Source organism: Calypte anna, chromosome 1, assembly GCF_003957555.1.
Source record: "Calypte anna isolate BGI_N300 chromosome 1, bCalAnn1_v1.p, whole genome shotgun sequence".
In the NCBI taxonomy this organism is placed as follows: Eukaryota; Metazoa; Chordata; class Aves; order Apodiformes; family Trochilidae; genus Calypte; species Calypte anna.
The window spans coordinates 135,114,164-135,134,818 of record NC_044244.1 but is presented as its reverse complement, the minus strand read 5'-3'; the positions used below and the strand labels follow the sequence as shown (position 1 = coordinate 135,134,818).

General features: G+C 40.6%; 1 protein-coding gene across 1 annotated transcript; it reads left to right on the top strand.

Annotated features, from left to right (window-relative positions):
* The first annotated feature begins 1,393 nt into the window (after positions 1-1,393).
* Positions 1,394-18,761, top strand: RNF149 (ring finger protein 149). Its single transcript, XM_030454344.1, has 7 exons — positions 1,394-1,962; positions 9,705-9,955; positions 12,897-12,965; positions 15,831-15,913; positions 16,379-16,475; positions 17,795-17,990; positions 18,286-18,761. The coding sequence occupies exons 1-7, from the start codon at positions 1,497-1,499 to the stop codon at positions 18,342-18,344; spliced, it is 1,221 nt and encodes a 406-aa protein (XP_030310204.1). The 5' UTR covers positions 1,394-1,496; the 3' UTR covers positions 18,345-18,761.
* Positions 18,762-20,655: the final 1,894 nt, after the last annotated feature.

Sequence of the window (20,655 nt, the reverse complement as noted above, 5' to 3'; positions counted from 1 at the left end):
CCTTCTGCACAAACTATTCCAGGCTCTACTAGACCCTGTCTGTGTCAGCAGCTATAACATATAATCAGGATTAGAAAGGACATTACTTAAGTTTGGCAATGTTGTTTGACAGCACAGATTAACAATGCATGACCACACAACTGTTGACTTCCAAAAGAAAAATGGGTGTTCAAGACCTATCAAAACCCAATGGTAGCTAGTAAAAATGATCCATGTCAGAAGCTGGAAAAAGGTACAGGTGTCTCGTATGGAAAAAATAGGTAAGACTTTAAATATGTTTATTTAAGAAGAGGTATATATCAAGTACCTCTAATGGAGGATCATAGAATCATATTTATTCAGTATCCTTGTCTCATATATTTTTCTAGAAGTGTTTTTTTTAAAAAAGATGGTACTGATCCTCTCACCATTTTTCATCCTGCTGAAATGAGCTCCCTTCAGTACACAACAGCATAGGCACCTTTCCTATCTTCCTTTGCCTTTCCAAAGGCACCTTTCCTTTGTATTATTGTACACTGCTCTACTGGCTGCTTCCTGACCACCCCTTCTCTAGTTTTCAGCTGAAAGAGGGCAGAATTAAATTAGATGCTAGGAAGAAATTCTTCACTTTGAGGTTGGTGACCAATGGACCAGGCTGCCCAGAAAACCTGTGGCTGCCCCTTCCCTGGCAGTGTTCCAGGCCAGGTTAGATTGGTCTTTGAGCAACCTGGTCTAGTGGGAGATGTTCTCGTCCATAGCAAGGGGGTCAGAACTCGATGATCTTCCAATCCAAGCCACTCTATTATTCTGATTTTCCCCATCCCCCCTTGCATCCCGCCCTTCAGCCGCGTTTCACTCAGGACAAGCTTCACCCCTCAGTGCAGGCGCTGAGCCCCAAGAGGCTGCAGCAGTGACCAATTTTAATCCAGCCGCCTGTCACCGGACTGGCTGATTCCCTGGACTAGAGCAGCCACCCATCCCCAGGCTGAGAAGCCAAGGCAGGGAGAGGCTGGTGCGGGGAAAGCTCCAGGGGACGCTCTGCGCACAGAAGCCGCTTTAACTTCATCTCCCGAGGGCACCGGTTACGCGCAGAGGGCCGAAGCTTCTCCCATCTCCCGAGCACCTGGCCGGCTTCTGCGGTCCGGCCCGCCCCAACCCATCCCACCCCCGAGAGTGGCAAGCGCCGCTGATCCCGCCCCGGCTCTTTTCCTTCCCGTCCCGGCATCCCCCGGGGACGTGGGGGAGGGAAGCGAACCCCTCCGCGGGGGTGGTGCCGCGCCTGTGCGGCAGGGCTGGCGGGGCGGGACGGGACGGCCTCCGCCTCGCCATTAGCCGCGGTGGCGGGCGGGCTCCGCCCGGGGCGGGCAGCCGGGGTGGGCAGCTGGGGTTACCTGCTCGGCGCGGGGCGGCTGCGGGGCAGAGCAGAGCGAGGAGGTTGGGTGTCGGAGCGGCCTTCTCCCGCTCCCGCTGTTGGCGTCGGGCCGTGTGGCGGCGGCGGAGGCGGCGGTTGCCGGGCCATGGTTCGTCGCGCCCGGCTGGCGCTGGTGGCGGCGGCGGCGGCGCTGGTGGCGCTGGGGGCGCCGGTGTGCGAGGGTGCGCGGGCCCTGGAGTGGTACACGGCGTGGGTGAGCACGTCCTACGTGGAGCCCCTCAGCAACCGCACGGTGCAGGGCAACACGGAGAGCGGCCGCTACGGGGACAGCTCGCCCAAGGAGAGCGCCCAGGGCCTGGTGGGCATCCCCCGCGGAGCCTCGTCCCGCTACATGGAAGGCTGCGCCACCGACACCGACTACGATGTACCGCTGCCGCCCGGCGGCCGAGGGACCCCCGAGGGTGACCCGCTGCCCTGGATCGCCCTGGTGGCCCGTGGCGGCTGCACCTTCAAGGACAAGGTCACCAACGCGGCGCGGAAACGGGCGGCCGCCGTGGTCATCTACAACGAGGCCCGCTTCGGCAACAGCACCGTCTCCATGTCCCACCTGGGTGAGCGGGGACGGGCGGCCGAGAGGTCCGGGGGTGATGGGGGTGGGGGGGAGGCGATGGGGTTTGGCTTTGTCTGACGCCGGTTCGCCTCGGCGGCGCGGAGAGCGGCTCTGCGCAGTGAGGAATGGGGAAGAGGGGGTTGGGTGGGTGCCGAAATCCCCGTTAAAATGGTACAAAGAGTCGCGTTTTTGTTTTGTCTTCCTTGAAACCGCCCTGGGGAAACGCCGGGACCGTCTTCTGTCTTCCAAGTTACAGCCTGGGGGTCGGAGAGAAGATATGGTGGAGCTGTCGAAGCGGGCAGCAGTATAAGGGGCTGCAGCCGGAGGCATTTGGTCTCGTTTAGAGCTACCTTTTTTGCTTTGTATCCCCGGCAGAATGGCCACAGTGGCGACGGATCCCGCACGCCGTGCGGAAGCGTGCCAGGTGTCTAAAAGATGCCTTCTGGTGCCTTTGAAGGCACAGCCGTAGCTGTTTGAAAACAGCTTTTGGTATAGGCTTTATTGTAATAGCTTCATCGTCCTTCTCTGCGCAGGTCTGTAGAGAATGGGAGATAGGTGTCAGCGTCAGGTCGTTCTTAAATCCTTGTAAATGCGGTAGGAAAACTGGAGCCTAGAGAAGGATGTTGACTTGGCTTGTCTGAGCGTGCTGATGATCCCGAGCCTACAGAAGGGAACTGTGATTTTTGCTTAGATAAGAACCCAGATGTTCCATCGCTGCAGTCTCTGTTTGGGCTGTGACACCAAACTGTTGCTGGTTTTTTATGAGCGTAACACCAAATGCTTAACTCAAAACAAAACAAAAAAAAACCCCACCCCAAGCTCGAAACTATGCTGTAAAATCTGTTTGCATTTATAGACTTCTGAGGAACTGGAAGACCTTCAGAGGAGGGATACACAAACAAAGCAAACTTAAGTGAGAAATGCTGCAAATGTGTGTCTCACATGGTCCTGGCACAATGAGTTTGTTCACGGCCAGGCCATTGTTCTCAGTCATGAGGAAGGGAAAGACTGGGGACTTGGTTGAAGTAGCACCATCATGCATTTCTAAAGCAGGCAAGCTTTCCTTAGCATGGTGAGCTGAAAATCTCAGTTACAGAGCTGTTGCTACATAGCCGATATGATACATGGGGTGAAATCAAGTCTTCCTTCTTGGAATACCAAGTGGCACCAACTTGGGGGTAGGAAGCATGATTACCATTTTTCTTAGCCTTCTCCTTGCTTGGGTAGATCAGCCTGGCCCATCTCTTGTGTTCTTAATCTCCTGTGAAACTGCAGGTGCAATGCTAGGTGAGATGTACCTTGATCTCAGTCCCATGTGGCAGTTAAGGTACTTTGTTGGGTAACTCTTTCCTCTTCACCAGCTGCCAGTTTCCTTTTTGTGCTGCTACTCTGTATTGGTCAGTCAGTATAACATTACTATTCCTCCTTGTGGGAATCTTTCCACATTCCTCTCCATGCCCCATCATAGCCTTTCATTAATATTATTTGCTCTTTTGTGGAGTTGGTTCATACTTTTCTCATCTTTCTTATTTTATCAGCTTTTTATGATTTTTCTCTGTCATCTTTGTGCTGCAGAAGACCTTCTCAGGCTTATGTTCATGTTTGGACTTGCTGGTATATTTACAACTATCAGCAGTATAAAGAGAAGCATTTCCTGACTGCTGGTTTTTTTCTTAAACTGGCAGAATGTTGCTGGTGAAAGCTCTACCTGTGTAATAAGTGTGACTTGGTATAGTATTTATATACAAGAATAGTTTTGTACTTTTTTATACTGACTTCGTAAATGAAGATTGGATTTCATGATGGTTTGGTTGGGGTAGGAAGGCAATATAATATCAGTAGCTCTGCTGGAGTCTCAAATCATTGTTTCATGGTTGAAACTTTCAAACACATAAATGTTAAATTTTTCAGTGCCCTTTGGGAATACAGTGAAGAATTACCATTAGTGTTTTACATCTTGGATTTTTTCAAGGGGAAAAGAAGTCTGTGGAAGGCAGGCACGGGAGAACATGGAAAGTTAAGCTGTATTTTACAGCACCCAGGTTTACCATCCCTGAGAAGTGACTTGAGGAAACAATCCCGTATGCCTGGAGGAATGCTGAGAGGCATATACCCCGGGGAATCTGCAGTGCTGTAACTAAGGAGTGGAGTTATATGCATAAGGAACATCCATGTAATGGATTTGCAGTTACCTGCACTGAGATACAAGATGGAACAACGGTTATGGCTGAGAGGTGTAGCCTGAATTTTGTAATAGTGATAAATGGGTAACTTTTCTTACCTCTGAAGTTTCACCTTTTCACTCTCCTGGCCTCTGAGCTTTCTGGCGTGTGTGTGATACATGTGTGCTGTTGTTGGGTGTTTTTGGTGTTTTTTAGGCATATTCCAGCTTGAGTAAAAAAAGAGATTGTTGGTTAGGCAAAGAAGTGACGTGCTCTAGCTGGTGGCAAAGCATTTGACAAAGGACAGATATTGCAGATACTTTGCAGTTTAGCTGTTTGTCCCAGGTACCTCATGAGCTTCATGAGAGTAGTGAGTAGGGATTTTAATTAAAGTGTTTAAACAGGAGAGTTGAGATTTGGAACAGGAAGCCTTGCAGTCCTGTCCTTCCTTCCAAAAGAAGGCTCTTCCAGTATGACTCCATGGATGTGTCTCATGTTTTTCAATCCTTTGCTCTGCATGACATCCCTCCTGGAGGGAAGTAATAGTGAAACAGCTTCATGTGAGGCTGAAAAGGGTTTTTTTCCAGTGGAAGGTACTAATTTTACCTGAATGACTCAAGGATTGTATTTCAGTTGTTGAATTTTAGTAGTATAAATGCAAATTTCAGTTTTGCAGGAGTATAGGCTTTGCAGGCAGTCTTAACTCTGTTAATTTTTGGTGGTGGGAAACTTAACGTAATATAGAGGTTTCAAATTCTGTCCCAAAACCAAATTAACTTTATATATAATATCGTAAATATTAGCTGGGTGTATTTTGGATAGGAGTCTGGAGAGACAAAGTGTTGTGGAAAGCAGAGTTAAGGAGACTTAGAGGCTCAGTGCTGCTTGAGAAATGAGGGAGAGGCAGAGGTATATTGCAGTGGAAAGAAGCAAGGGTCTTCTGGTTCTGTGTTTTTCCATTTATACTTTATGCATCTAGCCATCCGTGAATCCCTGCTTGAACTAGGATTTGATGATTGTGATCAGAACATAGGCATGAGGACTGTGAAATAAAATATGGTTGTGGCTGACACATGGGAGGAAGGAGCACTGCCTACAGTAGTTTGAGGTAGGTTTGGAGTGGAGCTTTGATGGCTGGCTTTTGGATTTAAAGGAAGCTTGGGACTTGAGTGTATGACCTTAGTTATGTAAGGAGAATGGTTTTGACTTGGGGTAGCTTTGCTATAACACAGCCAGCTAGGTCTTCCTTTCACTGTTGTTTTGTTTTTTTTTTAATGCAAGTACATTGAACAAAACATATGCAAGCGACTTTGTACTTCAGAGTACAAAGTTCAGTTTCTGGCTACGTTCCTTTAGCATTACTCAGGATTCTCAGGTGGTGTGTAACTTCTGTATTAGTGATGTTTTCTACGGAAAACTTCTGGTACCATACTACTGAAAGGACAGAACTGAAATCAGTGGCTTGTTTGACTCATACAGTGACTGTATGATGTTGAGCTGCTATGTTGTTCTGAAGAAGCAAAAGTAAATTCAAGATGCTTATGCCTATTTTATGTGTAAGAGTGAATGCTTGTTGGAAACCATGTGGAAAGATGAAGGTACTATGTGCTAGTGTTGATGGCTTTACTCTTAAGACTTTTCTTGTTACACATCCTCATTCTTGAGGCAGATGAAAGCATAACATGCACCAGGGATTTGGTGAGATGAGGTTAAGGTAGATGATGGAGACAAAGCTTGTCCCTGGATTGTCAGTGTACTGTTACACATTTGGTAAAGAACAGAGGCATTTGTTTGGACCAGGAGCTAAAGAGTGTTAATCGTGCTAATTGTGCATTCAGTGTTAATTGTGGTATATTAATAGGGTGCCTATGATTAAATGGATTTAAGGGCTGACCTTAAATATTTTTACTAAGGTGCTCAAACTCTGGGAGGTTTCTGGTGTTTCTCATGAGGACAAAAGCTGGAGCATAATCTACAATTGGTTTCTGAGTGACAGTTTATCTTTGTTGTCTGCAGATGTGAATGGTAATAAAAGTGGTCGTTTGGGATGCCTGAAATAATGTTCTTTTTCTTAGTCAGGAGAGTGCTGGCTTCTTTTTGCAAGAGAAGATTAGCAATACTACAGGTAACTTGGCACACTGACAGAAAATAGGTTGTAAGAGTTCCAAATTTGCTTTCCTTTCCAGGTATCCGCATTATCTGCGAGCTCTCGCTTCTTTATAGAATGTTGAAAAAAAAATCACATACCAGATTTCAAATTTTCCCAAGTCAATAGAAGCGTCAGTTAAACCTAGAAAGGAAACAAATTTAGTGGAGTAAAAAGGTGTTTGTTTATTGCAAAATTAGGATGTTATAGAAAGGTAAACCAACAGAGCTTGCTCTCAGTGCAAATGTGTATTTGAAACTCAGAGTTCTTTTACAAATCATAGAATTGTCTGGGTTGGAAGGGACCTCAGAGATCATCAAGTCCAACCCTTGATCCACGACCGCTGCAGTTACCAGACCATGGCACTGAGTGCCACACCCAGTCTCTTTTTAAATATCTCCAGGGACGGAGAATCCACTACTTCCCTGGGCAGCCCATTCCAGTGTTTGATCACCCTCTCCATAAAGAAATTCTTTCTAATATCCACCCTAAACCTCCCCTGGCACAACTTGAGACCGTGCCCTCTTCTCTTGCTGAGAGTTGCCTGGGAAAAGAGACCAAATCCCACCTGGTTGTAATGTGAGGTCTCTGAGTTGTGTTGCAGTTGAAGAAGCTGATGGAATGACTCAACAGCATTTCAGTCTTTGAATAATGTGTTTCAGAGCAGCAGTCTAAAATTAGTGAGGAATGAGTTAAAGCCCATAGCCTTACAGTCTGCTCAGGGCGACTGCTTCTCTGAGACTGCTCTTTCTTTTGTAATACTGGATTGCAATTATTTTTTTCTTTCCTTCCTTCTGTCTCGTGACCTTCAAGGCCATCATGGTAATTGCATGTATTTTTAATGGCAGGTTCATCACCAGGTCTTAAAAACTGTTAAAATGCTTTTAGTGGGCATTTATTTTAGAATGTATGGCATAGAAGGTGTCACACTGTCTAGCAGCCATTGTACAAAAGTATCCTGACTTCCATTTCAAGAAAGTAAACTGGCTGATAGTTAGACATGCTAGTGACAACAGAGAAAGGCATTGCTGATTGTTGTGAGGGTTTGAAATACTTCTTTGTTAGAAATTATGCAGAGAACTAGATAGCAGGATTAAACTGACTCAAGATTTTGGGAATGAGGAGGAGACCTTTATCAACTGAAAAATCTGTGCTGCCTCTAGTCTTGGGACTATCTTTTTTTGCTTCCCCAATCCTGAAAGAAACCATATTAAGACTTTCTAGCACTCCTGAACTGTTCACTATCCATCCTTAGGCACCTCTCCTGTTAGCTCTTTTTTGATTAAGGACACAGGACTTAATCTTCCCATTTGGGTATGTGAATAACAGTTCTGAGCAATGCAAGATAAATTTCTGCATTCGTAAGTTCTTTTCTTGTCAACTCCCTGTGGAGTTGCACAGGGCCAGAAACCATGGAGTGTTTCACAGTCTTCTCTACAAGACTCGTGTCTCCCACATATAACGCCTTCCTGGTGGTTCAGAGAGGAGAATAATATTAATTAACCAACTTTTAGTGCACTTGGGCTTGTGGTATTGTGTGGATTGGCACATTGTTGGTTAGCAGAACTAATTAGTGGAGCTTAATTATTTGTGGATTTGTCCTCTTGGTCTTCAGCTTTGCTGCTTTGTGTCTCCTAATGCAACCACCAGGCAAGGCAGCACCTGGTGGGAGCTGCTGGCAAGCCAAGTGGGGTACCTGAGTAGAGGCACACGTAGGGCCCTTTCCCCTGCAGCATCATTTTCTTTGTTTCTCTGCACCATCCTCAGAACTCCCAGAAATATAGCCCAGTTTAGAAAATTTGCTCTCTTGCTGTGCCTTGATCTGGCAGGCGAGTATAATGGTTTTTTGCAGAAGGTGACCAGAAGTGGGACAGTTGTGTAAGGCAAAGCTGAAAAAGGATATAACTGGCATTGAGATAAGTTGAAAAACTATCCTAAGTGTTTCATTCACACCAGACTGCCTGCACCTTGCAGAGGGAGGAGCTGCTATGCACAGAAGTGAAGCTTCTGCAAATTCCCCTTGGCGGGACAGCAGAACGGCCAGGCTGGCAGGGTGTCACAGCCAGAACCATCTTGGCTAAAGGAGTTTGTTTTAAATATTTCAGCAAATAACTCTTCATCTTAGTAGGCAGAGAAGTGGGTGAGTTTGGAATGCTGCTTTTGAGTTTTGAAAATCCCCACTTGATGTAATGTAATAAATTAGGCAGCCATTTCCTTTGACATAGTTTCTCAGCAGTGAATCTAACACAGCCGTGAGGGAAAAAGGATTTAAGTCTTTAGTGGGAGGTCTTCTTGTAGGCACGTAATCTTGTGAATCTAAAAAGGTAGCTGTGGCACTACAGCTGTAGATTTCTGGCTAGAAAAAACCCTCTCTTCTTTCTTCTTTCCTTTCTCTCTGAATCAAGCTTTTTTTCACCTTCTCAAAGGCTGGAGTGCAAAGTAAGCTATAAAGCAATGGCTTACCAAGGATGTATAGCAGTGCTGATACACAAAGAAAGAACCAGTCAAATAAAAATAGCATTAGGAAAAGGTGACATTTTTAAAAAGTGCATTTATTTGTAATTTATTTTGTAATTTATTTTGTAATACTTAGGTTAGATCTTTCTGAGACAACACTGGAGATGCCTCCAAGCAAAATGGAGTAAAACTTTGGTCACAGAGAATCTTTGGTTTCTGCTAGCCAGCATATTGTAATTTTTTGTGGCAGTGTGGTGCTTAAAAGCAGTCTTTTTTCTTTTTTTTTTTCCTTTGGAATTGGGTAATTTTGCATATGGATTGAGTGCTTTCGAGTTCTAATCGAATAGAAAATTCCTTTGATTCTCTGCTCTCAAGAGTCCCAAAGTATTTCTTGACAAGTCCTTGTCATGAAGTTTCATTAAATTTTGAATATCTGAATAATCTTTGTATTTCAATGTTTAATGTAATTTAATATTAAATATTTGAATCTTTATTCTCTTCGTTCATGTATCCATTGTAGTTGTGCTATGGATTGGAATTCAGACTTAATGGAATGTCTCCGTGGTATTTACATATTGTCTCCATCTGCAGCTGAAATTCCCAAACTGACAAATAAAAGGCAGCTGGTCCTGAATTGTGTGTTAGAACTTCAGCAGCCTCGAGATGAGATGTGTATACCTTGTGTGCTATTTTTGCGTGGCATCCATATCCCACATCACTGTGTGGAATAAGGAGTATAAGACCTTGAACAGTAAAGATACATCTATTGAAGCTGATTTTGTGTTTGAGAATTTCATAAAGTAGATAGAGTTCTTTACTAGCAGACTTGATATAAAGTGTGCTATGCCTGATGAAGCCAGAGGGCTTGTGTAACTTTGCTTATTGACCTTAATGAAGGAGCCCAAATTACCATCAAGCCAAAATGCCTAAATTTTTATTGTGATGATTGACTTTTTTTTTTTTCCCTCCCTTCAACAGGAACAGGAAATACAGTGGTGATAATGGTTGGTTATCCAAAAGGAATAGAAATATTGGAGCCAGTACGAAGAGGGATTCCAGTAAAAATGACTATTGGTGTTGGCACAAGACATGTGCAGGAATATATTAGTGGTCAGTCAGTTGTGTTCGTAGCCATCGCTTTCATCACCATGATGATTATATCGCTTGCCTGGCTCATATTTTACTATATACAACGTTTCCTGTATACAGGATCACAGTTTGGAAACCAGGTAATGGAGATGATGTTGCTTTAGAATAATCTGTTGTCTTATGTCAAATCATTTGCCTGCCTTTGCTTGTTTACTGAAGTATTACTGAAGATCTGTGCTTTCTTGCTACTTTGCTGTCTGTGAATGCTACTCAGGAATTGTTACTGAGGCTAATAAGCAGTATGCTAATTGGCATTGCAGGTTTGACTAGCTATAATTATTAGATACTCATATGAAGTGGTGGGAAATATATTTAGCCCCTTGTCAACAACTGAGTAAGTGCAGCTTCTTGTGTGATTTGTCACCTAACTTAACTTCCTTCCTTTGAAATTAAAAATTATTTTCATTCTTCAATAATTTTTATCCTAAAATTACTAACTTCCCTAATCAGTTTTGTTTGGGTTTAACGTGTGGGTTTTTTTTTTTTTTTAATTGAAGTAGACCATGGTAATTTTTTTTTCTTAAGACCCACAAGTCATTAGGGCTAGAACATTTGCTTCTAAACCTTTATGAAAGCTACTTTTCATACTTGTAATCCTAGCAATTCACTATAGAGTATTGAACTGGAGCAGACTAGAAGGAGCACGTGTGGTATGATTCAGCTCTCTCAGACTACCTGAAGTGTAAGAGTACTGGGAAAATCAGGAAGCAACTTTTCTCCTTACTTGTCCCTTCCACTTTCATGTTCTTTGATAGGTTAAGTCAACTTTACTTTTTACCTTGAAGGAAGTACTTAGAATAATTTTGGTTGGAAGGGACCTTGGGAGGCCTTCTGGTTCAAAGTCCCATACTCAAAAAGGCAACTCAAGTTGTTGAGGGCCTAGTCCAGCTGAGTTTTAAAAATACCTTTGGATGGCACTTCAGTTCTTGAAAAAAAGTTTTGGTTTCAGCAGCAGCTGTACCTTAGTTCTCTACTAACCGTGAAAGAGAAAGTAGCACTTGCCTTGGTTTCTTTGGTGCTGCTTTTTCATTTGGTTGTTTGTTTTGTTTTGTTTGTTTGGGTTTGTTTGGTTTGGTTTGGCAAGCAGTTCTTTTTTTTCTATATCCTCAGTTCTGAACACCAACAAAAATGTGGTTTAAATGACTTTTTATCTTGAATATCCCCTACCTTCTGCTTGAACGTGTTGATTCTATCTTTGGGGGAGGAGTAAGGGCTTTTTTTGTTCAGGGGTCAGCTCTGATAAGGACTTACAGGTGTCTTCTAGTAAAACATTTAATTTCTCTTTTTAGTAACTGAGGGTGACATGTGGGACTCTTCTGTTAAACTTCTGGTCTCCTTGAAATGTTGTTTCCTGAGAGCCTTTTTTTACTAAGCCTTAGGTCTTAGAACATCCTGAGAATACTTTCAAGAAAACACAGTTTTGAGAAGTGTTTATAGAAAAAGGATTTTGTGGTGGTGTAACAGTTACCTAGTGAAGAAAGTTGCTCCTTCTTGTTGGCCTTGTGTTAAGGAAAGTTCACAAGCTTTATGAATAGTTTTGAAAGCATTTTTTGGGTGAGAATTCGCACAAATACAGGTACCACAGACTCTTAATAAATTTTGCCACCTAGATGCTTAAATGAAATTAATTAAATTTCATTAATTAAATGAAATTGTCTAGTGCTAGAAGACTCTGCCACTTTCTTAATTCTGCCTCTTGGAATGGCTATTGAAAAAAAATTTACAATACCTTGCAAAGTTTGAAAATATTATGAGGATCTTGATGCATATTTATCATTAAGGGTCTTAAAAGAACTTTGGAAACAAAAAAACAACTTTCTTACCCAAATCTTCCTTTGCTTGGCTTACTGGCACCAGTATAATTAAAATGTGCGAGTAAAGTATGCCATACTTTAAAGCAAGCTACTGTGTAGCTGCTAAGTGAAGGTAAAGATGAGTATCTTAAGATTTATTCTAACAGCAGGTTAGCAGTAAAACTTTGGAAGACCTTCTCAATAATGAAGATCAAACAGGTGCAGAAAACCCTGAGCTGGTACAGATGGTGGAACTGACTGTTGTTGCTGGTAGTCCATCCATTTGTGAAGACTAATTATTTTTTAACACCATAAAAAAAACGAGTTTGCAGTACTGTAAGCTTCTAGAATGATATAAGTAATTGTAATTAGCATTACAGAAAAAAACTGCCATTCTGTTTGGGTTTTTTAATTACTTTACTTTCTAAGTTTACTTTAGTTTTTATTCCTTTTCACCAGGGAGGGTTGCTGCCAGGCGGATCAACATCTGTTAATTGGCAGTGTTTGGTTTCTCAGTCTTTAGCAGCAGCTAAGCACTCTGTATTGCAACACAGTGCTGCTTTCTTTTCTTTCTTCCTTCCCCTCTAACAATAATCAGGACTGTTACTGTATAGAAGTCCAGTATGTTGTCTCATGTCTGTTAAGCCTTTCTTGTCATCTCCTTTGCATAATGTGTCCTTTCAGTGCAAAGCTTTGTGTAACGTGTCAGACAGCGCTTAACTGAGGGGAAGCACGAGTAGCTCCAAGCAGCCTTTTGACCTGGTGGCCAGCTGTAGGCTGCCCGGCAGGATTCCACCATCTCTCCAGCTTCTGTGCAACGTGTGCTAGCTCACGGGCTTGCCTAACTAGAAGGTCTGGTTATATGGCTGTTGTTTCAGCACTGATGCTCCTGAAGCCTACTTGAGTGTCAGTTTTTGCTGTGCAAGAAGGCCCCCCGGCACACGGCTGGATGTGTCGACTTGGCGTGCATAGTTGGCACCAGCCAAGGTCATTGTCAGAGCAGTATGGTCCTCTATATTTTTTTTGTTTGCTGTGCCCTGAAAATGCAAAACTTGCAGTCCTTCAGCATCTGCCGGCTGGAAGTGTTTTGCAAACAAATTAGCTAGCCAGAGATGCACCTTTAAATGCATTCAGAAGACTTAGTAATCCTCATAGAAAGTATTTCAAAGCCTTGAAAAGTAATTCTTCAAACTAACTTGTATATTAATATTGAAAATCTTTCTTCAAGGGACATAGGAAAGAAACGAAGAAAGCCATCAGCCAGCTTCAGCTGCATACTGTGAAACGTGGAGAAAAGGTACGTCAGTGGCTCTGGTTATTGCCTTATGATTTAAAAACTGTTGCAATGTCTCTAGAGAATTCAAACTAAGGTTTTCATGTTGTAACTGCAGTGTGACCCTCTTACCATTTGAGGCTCATTTTAGGACCTTTGCTTTGAATGCCAAGCTTAAGACTGAAGAGTCAAATTTGAATGACTGATGAACTGGAAGTTTGTTTTGTTGCAGATAGTATCTGGTTATACAGCATGTTACAGGAGACAACAGGGCTGGTACTGTAAAGATGAGGAAGCACTAATCTTATCAGCACTTCACAACATCAACAAGTGGATTGCAAAATACTTCCTAGGACCTAGTGATTGCACAGTTCTTACAGCTGATGTAATATTTTGTTTTCTTAAAAGAACATCCATCTTTTTATTGATCAGAAGGCCTTAGAAATCTAAAAAGCTTTGAAAAATGAAACACTTTTTAATCTTTTGACATACAATACATTAAGGAGCTATATAGACTTGGTAAGCATTCTTTTTTTTAAGTACATTCTATATAGTAAAGCTATTCTAAAAAATAGCTTTGAAAAAGTTCTCTTTGACAGCATATTGCCTAAACTCAGATGTGCTAGAATAACTGCAGTAGAAAAATCCAAAGTTTTGAAAGAACATTCTCTTAGCAGGGGTTTCAAGCAGCTTTCATCCTAGATGCTATATTAGTTTGCAACTAGACTTCTGCTACTACATTGACATTTTCCCCCACCCTTATATGTCTTATTTGATTTATTTTTACTTAAAGGCTGATTTTCTGAGAGATAGAAGACAAGGATAAGCGTGTGTTTGGTTTTTAAAATAGATCAATAAGTTTACAGTGAGAAAGGACATTTATGTACTGTAAAAAGAACTTAAAAAGTTGTGGTTCATCAAAGCTGTTCAGCTCAGGTCACATGCTACAGAGAGTATGTTCTTCATTTAGTAAATCAGTTTTTAAATTAAAAAGCCAGCTGTTTTTGAACTTGCCTCTTTTCCCCTTATGCATTCAGCATGTTAAAGTTACATTTTACAAGTATTGGTTACTTTTAATTATATTCTAAATTCCATCAAAAAGTAATTATTTCAGGCTGTGAACAGGGGGATGTCCATACTTCTGTTCATACAATGGTGAGATCAGAGATCAAGGAAGATGGAATTGAACCAAATTGTGTGTAATTGAAGCAATCATGTTACACTTTGTATCAAAGTGTAACATCAGCATAGGAAAAAATGGATGTAAAAGGGTCATGATGAAAGTTATGGTGAGAACCACAAGGAAGCTGTTAACTGCTTTTAAGTTGATGTTCAGTGAACCTCTGAAAAGGATTTGAATTATGAAATGTTTGCAGAGTGGTTGGTTCCTTCTAACCAATATACCCATGCCTGAAATAAATAAAATGGAGGAATTTGAAGAAGTTGGTGTGTGGTATGCTGGTTCTCACTCTGAATGCCATGTTAGCTCTGTGAATTAGAAATAGATTAGATTAAAATCTCAATCAAATAGAGGATTTCTGCTTGGTAAACTGTGTCTTCTAATTAGACTTGAATCACCCTACTATCAGAAAATTTATGTAACAGTGATACAGGGCTACTTCATGAACTTAGGTTAATTTATCAGGTTAATTTATCCTGTCAACTCTGTAAACTACTTTCCTTTAAATATTTCCTTTCAGTCATTATGATTAAAAAACTATATGTCTTTTATTGTGACACAATACAGTCTTTCATTATCACCTTATTTGGTGTTGAGGTATTTTAACTAAAAAATAGGTCAATATTGTAAAAGTGTATTTGCTGTCATGCCAATCTTTCTTGAAGCTTATGGGCTTACAGTAAAATGGATGCTCATTTGAGTATGGGCTATATATGATATGTGTGGGCTTTGCTTCTTGTACAAAATAAGAGATATTTGTTACAGAATAAATACTTCACTTGCTTATGTAAAAAAAGTCCTAGTTTGATTTACGTGGAAATTTACAGTATTAATTATGTAAACTGATAGCATTCAAGGGAGGGCAAAGTTTGCTTGAGTACTAATTCATTTGAGTGTTTGTGGTAGTGAAATGGAAGTTCTTCAGTGGCAGCAAATTCAAGATACTTATTTTACAGGGGGTGTCCCACTGTTTTAATAATACTTACATTTATGTAACCCAAGTAACATTGAACTGTTTCTCTTGTTCTGGAACAGATGGATATCTGCAGATATCCATTGTATTTGCAGTGCAGCTATAAGCATGGTTTCAGGAAGGCAGTAAGATCTGTTAGGTATCTGACCCTTAAAAATAAACCAAATTGAGGTGGGGAAATACTATGTTTTGACTGTCTTTGGGGAGAGCTTGGAGAGTAGTTTTAAAAAACATCCCAAATTGCATACTTTGTCTCCTCCAGCTACCAAGGGATACCTGCTAGGATGTGATAGAAAAAAGAAAAAGTGGGTAAGAGGGGGGTTTTAAGTATTGAACCCCAGTAATCTTGTCCTACTTAAGCACTTGCAATGCTTTGGGACCATAAGCTAAGAATTACACTGTGGGCTTTCATCTAAGCTGACCTTTAAAAAAATTTCTTTTGTTTATAGTTACTTTAAATTAATTTTTTGTGTGTGTTCTCTTGTGCAAAGTCAATGTTTGAAATGTAACAAATTACTTAAGGTACCATGTCTATTTAAACTAAAACAATTAGAGTTTGTCTGCTGTAGTATTTGGTATAATTTGATCAAACTGCCTCTTATGAAATCTGGAATTAAGGGGATTTTTATTATTTTTATTTGCTAAACCATTTTATGTATTTTACATTCTATTTCACAAAGCTTGTTCTGTAATGAAATATGAATTTAATGCATAATAAATGTGTTGTCATCTTTAGGGTTTAGATGTTGATGTGGAAAACTGTGCTGTGTGCATTGAGAACTATAAACTGAAAGACACTGTCCGAATTCTGCCATGCAAGTAAGTTGCTGTTGTTATTATTTCCTCTTTAGCATATTTTCCCTAAGAAATACGTGATAAGCATTCTGGAAGCTCTACTGAAAGTGTGGTAGCAGAGCTGAAGCTGTGCCATTTGTGTGGCATGTTACATGTTGAAGAGCACTGGGATACATGTAGTGTTCCATATCTATGCAGGAAAAATGAACAACTGAGAGAAGCCTAGGAGTGAATTAGAGCTTTCTTAGTACTGACTTGGACTATATACACTGTTGAACTGGTAGCTTTGTGTTGTCCTTGTCTTATTTCAGAAAGCTAACATGGAAGGAAATGGTTCCAGAACTGCCTGTCCTGGTAAATCAAGCAGTACCTAATTCTCAAGGTTCTAAAGGAATGGATTTAATTTTTATAAGTAGTGACTCGTGTCATTTGAAGGAATAGTGTGTGGCTTTCATGATAAAGGTTCTAAAGGGCATTTCTTTTCTTTAGGCACATCTTCCATAGAACATGCATTGACCCCTGGCTTTTGGACCACCGAACTTGTCCAATGTGTAAACTAGATGTTATCAAAGCTTTGGGATACTGGGTATGTTACATGCTTACTTTAATCTTCAAGGTAGAAGTACAGTACAGGGTGAGAACAGTTGTTACTTGACAAGACTGAAGAAGTGAGCATAGTTGCAAGAATTATTGAGTGAGAAACAAAAAAAATCAGTGAATTTTATGGATAAGAGTTTAAAAAGTATATTGAGCAGCTTAGGAATCATCTGGTTACTCTTCTGTGGTAACAATTTTTTTTCTGTCTCCATCTGGTGGTAGTAAGAAGGTTGAAGCAGAGGTGAGGCAATGTGCCCAAGCTGCAAAACCAGAACTTGAGTCAGTAGATCTAGAGCATATATTTGAACTTGTTAAGAACTGCCATTCAAAGGAAGAAATTGGCTTTTCTGTCTTGAGTGTTTGTACACTTGCACATATGCCCTGTGTTTTGTCCCTGTAAGTAAGCCAGTACTTAGAACCTTCCTAAAGATGTGCACTAGAAGTTGGTTAAGTAGAGAAAATGATGTGCTCTCATTTCTTTCTGACAGCACCAGAAAAGAGAGAAGACACATGTGGTAGGTTACTCAGTCACTATTGATAAATAGCCTTGAGTTTCACTAAAATGCCATGGGCATGGATGTACTTCTCTTCTACTGATCTACAAAGATCTCCAGGAAGTGGGGGTGTTCCGTGGTTTCAGGGGCCTTCTTTTCATAAACTAGGTCTGCATTTTGATAGCTTTCCGCTTACTTTGTTGCAGAGACTTGGGAGATCTAATTGGTAGCATGATTGTGTGAATTTTTCACTGATGGGAGGAAAAAAGTGTGAAGAGCAAGGCAGCTTCTTTCAGCAGTGTCACTTGCTGAGTGACATAACTGCAGACAAGAATACGTAGCCTTACTACAGAGACCTGCTGCAGAAATGCTGAAGGCTCAGTTCAGTTTCAGAGAGCACAAATATTTCAGATGCTTCAAAATTTTTAAAGGCTCAAACCAGCACAAAAGCACTAAGTGCTGTCTCTTGCCTTTTGTTTTGTAACAAGTGGACTCCTAACCAGACTGCAGCTGTACTGTTGCTCCGGTGTTTGAATATTCCATGTAAAAGGCTGGCTGGGTTGATTCCTACTGTTGCTGCTCTTGGCTCTGGGATCCTGTTGAAAAAGTGGCTTTTCTGTTGCTTGGCTTTGTTTCTTTGCAGTTGGACAGTAACACTGAAAGTAGACACTATCCAACACTGTATCTGTGCAAATAGATAATAGGCCAAAAAAATGGTCTTTTTCCAATCAGGTGAGACGACAGTCGTAACCTGGAGAAATGTTGATGCCTAACGTTTGACAAAAGTGTCAGTGAAATATATTTCATTTTGAAGGGGGACCCTGAAGATGTACTTGAAGTTCCAATACCTGAATCAATAAGTGGCAGTGTTTCAGTGGGAAGCCTGAGTATTGCTTTACAAGATGATGACAGAAATGAAGTGAGTGAATTGTCGGCTTCCTCCACTAATGAATCTGTACTGCAATGTACCAGTTTAAAAGAGGATGCTGGTGAAACCACAGCATTACTTGGTAAGTAATAATTGAGTTTACTCCTTGACAAGCCTTAATGCCATTCACTGCATTAGGAGAAGCCATTCTTCAAGTGATGTTAGTGGTGTTACTATTGCAGTGCAGACCAGTTGGAGAAAATTTTTCTTGAGAGGGGAAAAAAGATGTAAATGACACTACTTACAGAGAGAATCTTGAGAACCTTGGGTATATACAAATACGAAATTTGTTGCCAGAGTTTGGACTAATATAACACTTAATATGTATTACAATGGTAAACGAGCAAACAATTTTTCTTTTCATTCCTGGCTTCTAGATGTGGATGTAAGTAATAACCGGCATGGAGAACATCTGTCTAATGGAAGTACCCACTGAACTCTGCTTCGTGGAAGATACCTTGAATAGACTGCTGAAGAACTATTATTTTTTATTTAATTAGTATGGACTTTTGTCTAGTTAACAGGAAAAATAATGTAAATTATTTTACCTTTCAAACTTTTCTAGCTGGTGTTCCAAAAGGGCTAATAACTAAGAATTTTGTACACAGGAGGATTTTATAAAATCTCCTCTGGATGTCTCATCCTAAAAAAAAAGATGCAATAACCCTTTTTCTGTAAGCGTTGTTACAATGTCATTGTGTTTCAGAGGGCTGTAACAAAGATGAAGACTAGGCAGTGAAAACAATGTAGAATGTCTAATGGAAACTTTTTTGGATATGCACTATTTACATTCAGTAGGTACACATGGAGAACACTTACAAGGCTCCAACTATTAAAATGTTCTGAAAATTCTGATCTGTTGTAATTGGAGATGGATATTCTTAGAAAAGATATAACCTAACCTTGAAGTCAAATAATGTCATGGATATGTTGCATATCCTTCTTTGTTAGGAAAAAAAAATTGCTAGTTGCTGCTTTCCTTACATGTAACAGATACTAATTTGATCTTGTAGTGTGTTCTACTTGAAGCAGATGCAAAGAGCAAAGGAGACTTTCTCCATCTTGCTAGCTTTTATACTGAATTTGGCAGTAATAGGTTGTGCTAGGTGGTCTCCACGTGCTGAGCATGTAGACTTACTTAGGTATATGCACACTGGTTACCTCTTTCAATCTTAAACTCAGTAGAACAGAGGTAAAGGGCTAATTATGGCTAAAATATATTTATTAGTCTATTTATAAGAATTTACGTAATTCCTTCTTATTCCCTCTCCTGTCCCATCCCACTTTATGTCCAAATTTAAATTGTTCCTTAGGGTCTACAAAGTTTTGTTTTGTCTTTTTATTCTTTTCCTTTGCATATAGATGCTGGAATTCTTCTCTTGGGTATTCCACATTAGGAGTTTTGACTGGGTTTGCAATTAGCTTTTATTCCTTTCTTTTAGATTAGCAGTATTGTGCCTTATAGTAAAACACTTAAGAAACCTGAAGCATCTGAGAGTAAATATAAACCCTGGCATCTCCCGTTATGACCTCTTAATTAAAGTATTTATATGCTGTAAGTGGCATAAGGAATTGCTAAACTTTTTTGTAATGAAATATGTGTATTTAAGACACTACTTACTAAGAGTGTTAAGTGATTGTTTAGGATTTTAGCATTGTCGTGTTATAAATAATATGCTACATTCCTCAATTTTCTTTTGTAAAGCTGTTACTACACGTTGCTTAAAACAGTGTCTTTTACTAGACATTTGTTTTAGAGTGCATTTTGGTTTTAAAATGTACATTGGGAATGTTTTTAAGAAAATATGCAATTCTTTTTCTAAGTTTTATTGAGCTTCAATAGAAGCAATAACTTTTTTTAATTTTAGAATGAATGTTCCAGAGATGACAGAGGTTTCAGCTGGGGAAATATAATCTGAATTTCTACTTTGCAGAGCAGATGTTTCACCCTAAATTTCCTGCAAATAGATAGCTATTAATACCTACTTTAAAAAAACATAAATCTGCCTCCTGGCTATAGGAGCGTTAACTTGTAGGTTTAATGAAAAAATTGTCAGGTTATAGTTCTGATGCCACCAGCAGGTGCAAGTTTTTGTGATGCCTTTATCTTACAAGAAGCACATGAGAATGGAATATGACTGACCATCTCCAAAACTGAACAACTGAAAGAAAAGCAACCCACAACTAAACCAAACAATGTATAGGGACATTAAAGTCTCCAAAAGAAGCCCGTCAACATTTCCAGAACTGCCTTTTTAACTGTCTCTTCAATATTAAAATCTAAGTCTTCTCCCTCTTCCATAACACAAAACTGAACATTGGTGTAGTGAATGTTAGAGGGTTTAAACTAGCTCAAGGAGGAACCAAAAGGCATTATCAAGAGGAGTCTTGTCAGTCTGTGGATTGTCTTGCTGATACCTGCAGCACAATGCTCATGCTGAAGGGGAGAAATGTGGTAAGTACTTCAGCTTTTATGTAATACCTATAAAAATAAAAGCTTTACTTAAGAACGAAAGCTGAGATCTTGCTGAAAGCCAGAAGAAAAGCTGAAGAATCTGCAAATTGAAAAGCATGCTTATGAAATCTAAAGTGTACAAGTAATACTACTGACTTAGAAAACTGAGTGTGAAGATCCTGGGAGTAAATTTCTACTGCTGGCACTATAGTGGTTTTGTTTCAGCCTTTCACCAGTGTAATTACAATTGTTTTGGTCAGTTTGGTTTCTACATGGTTCATCTTTGATACAG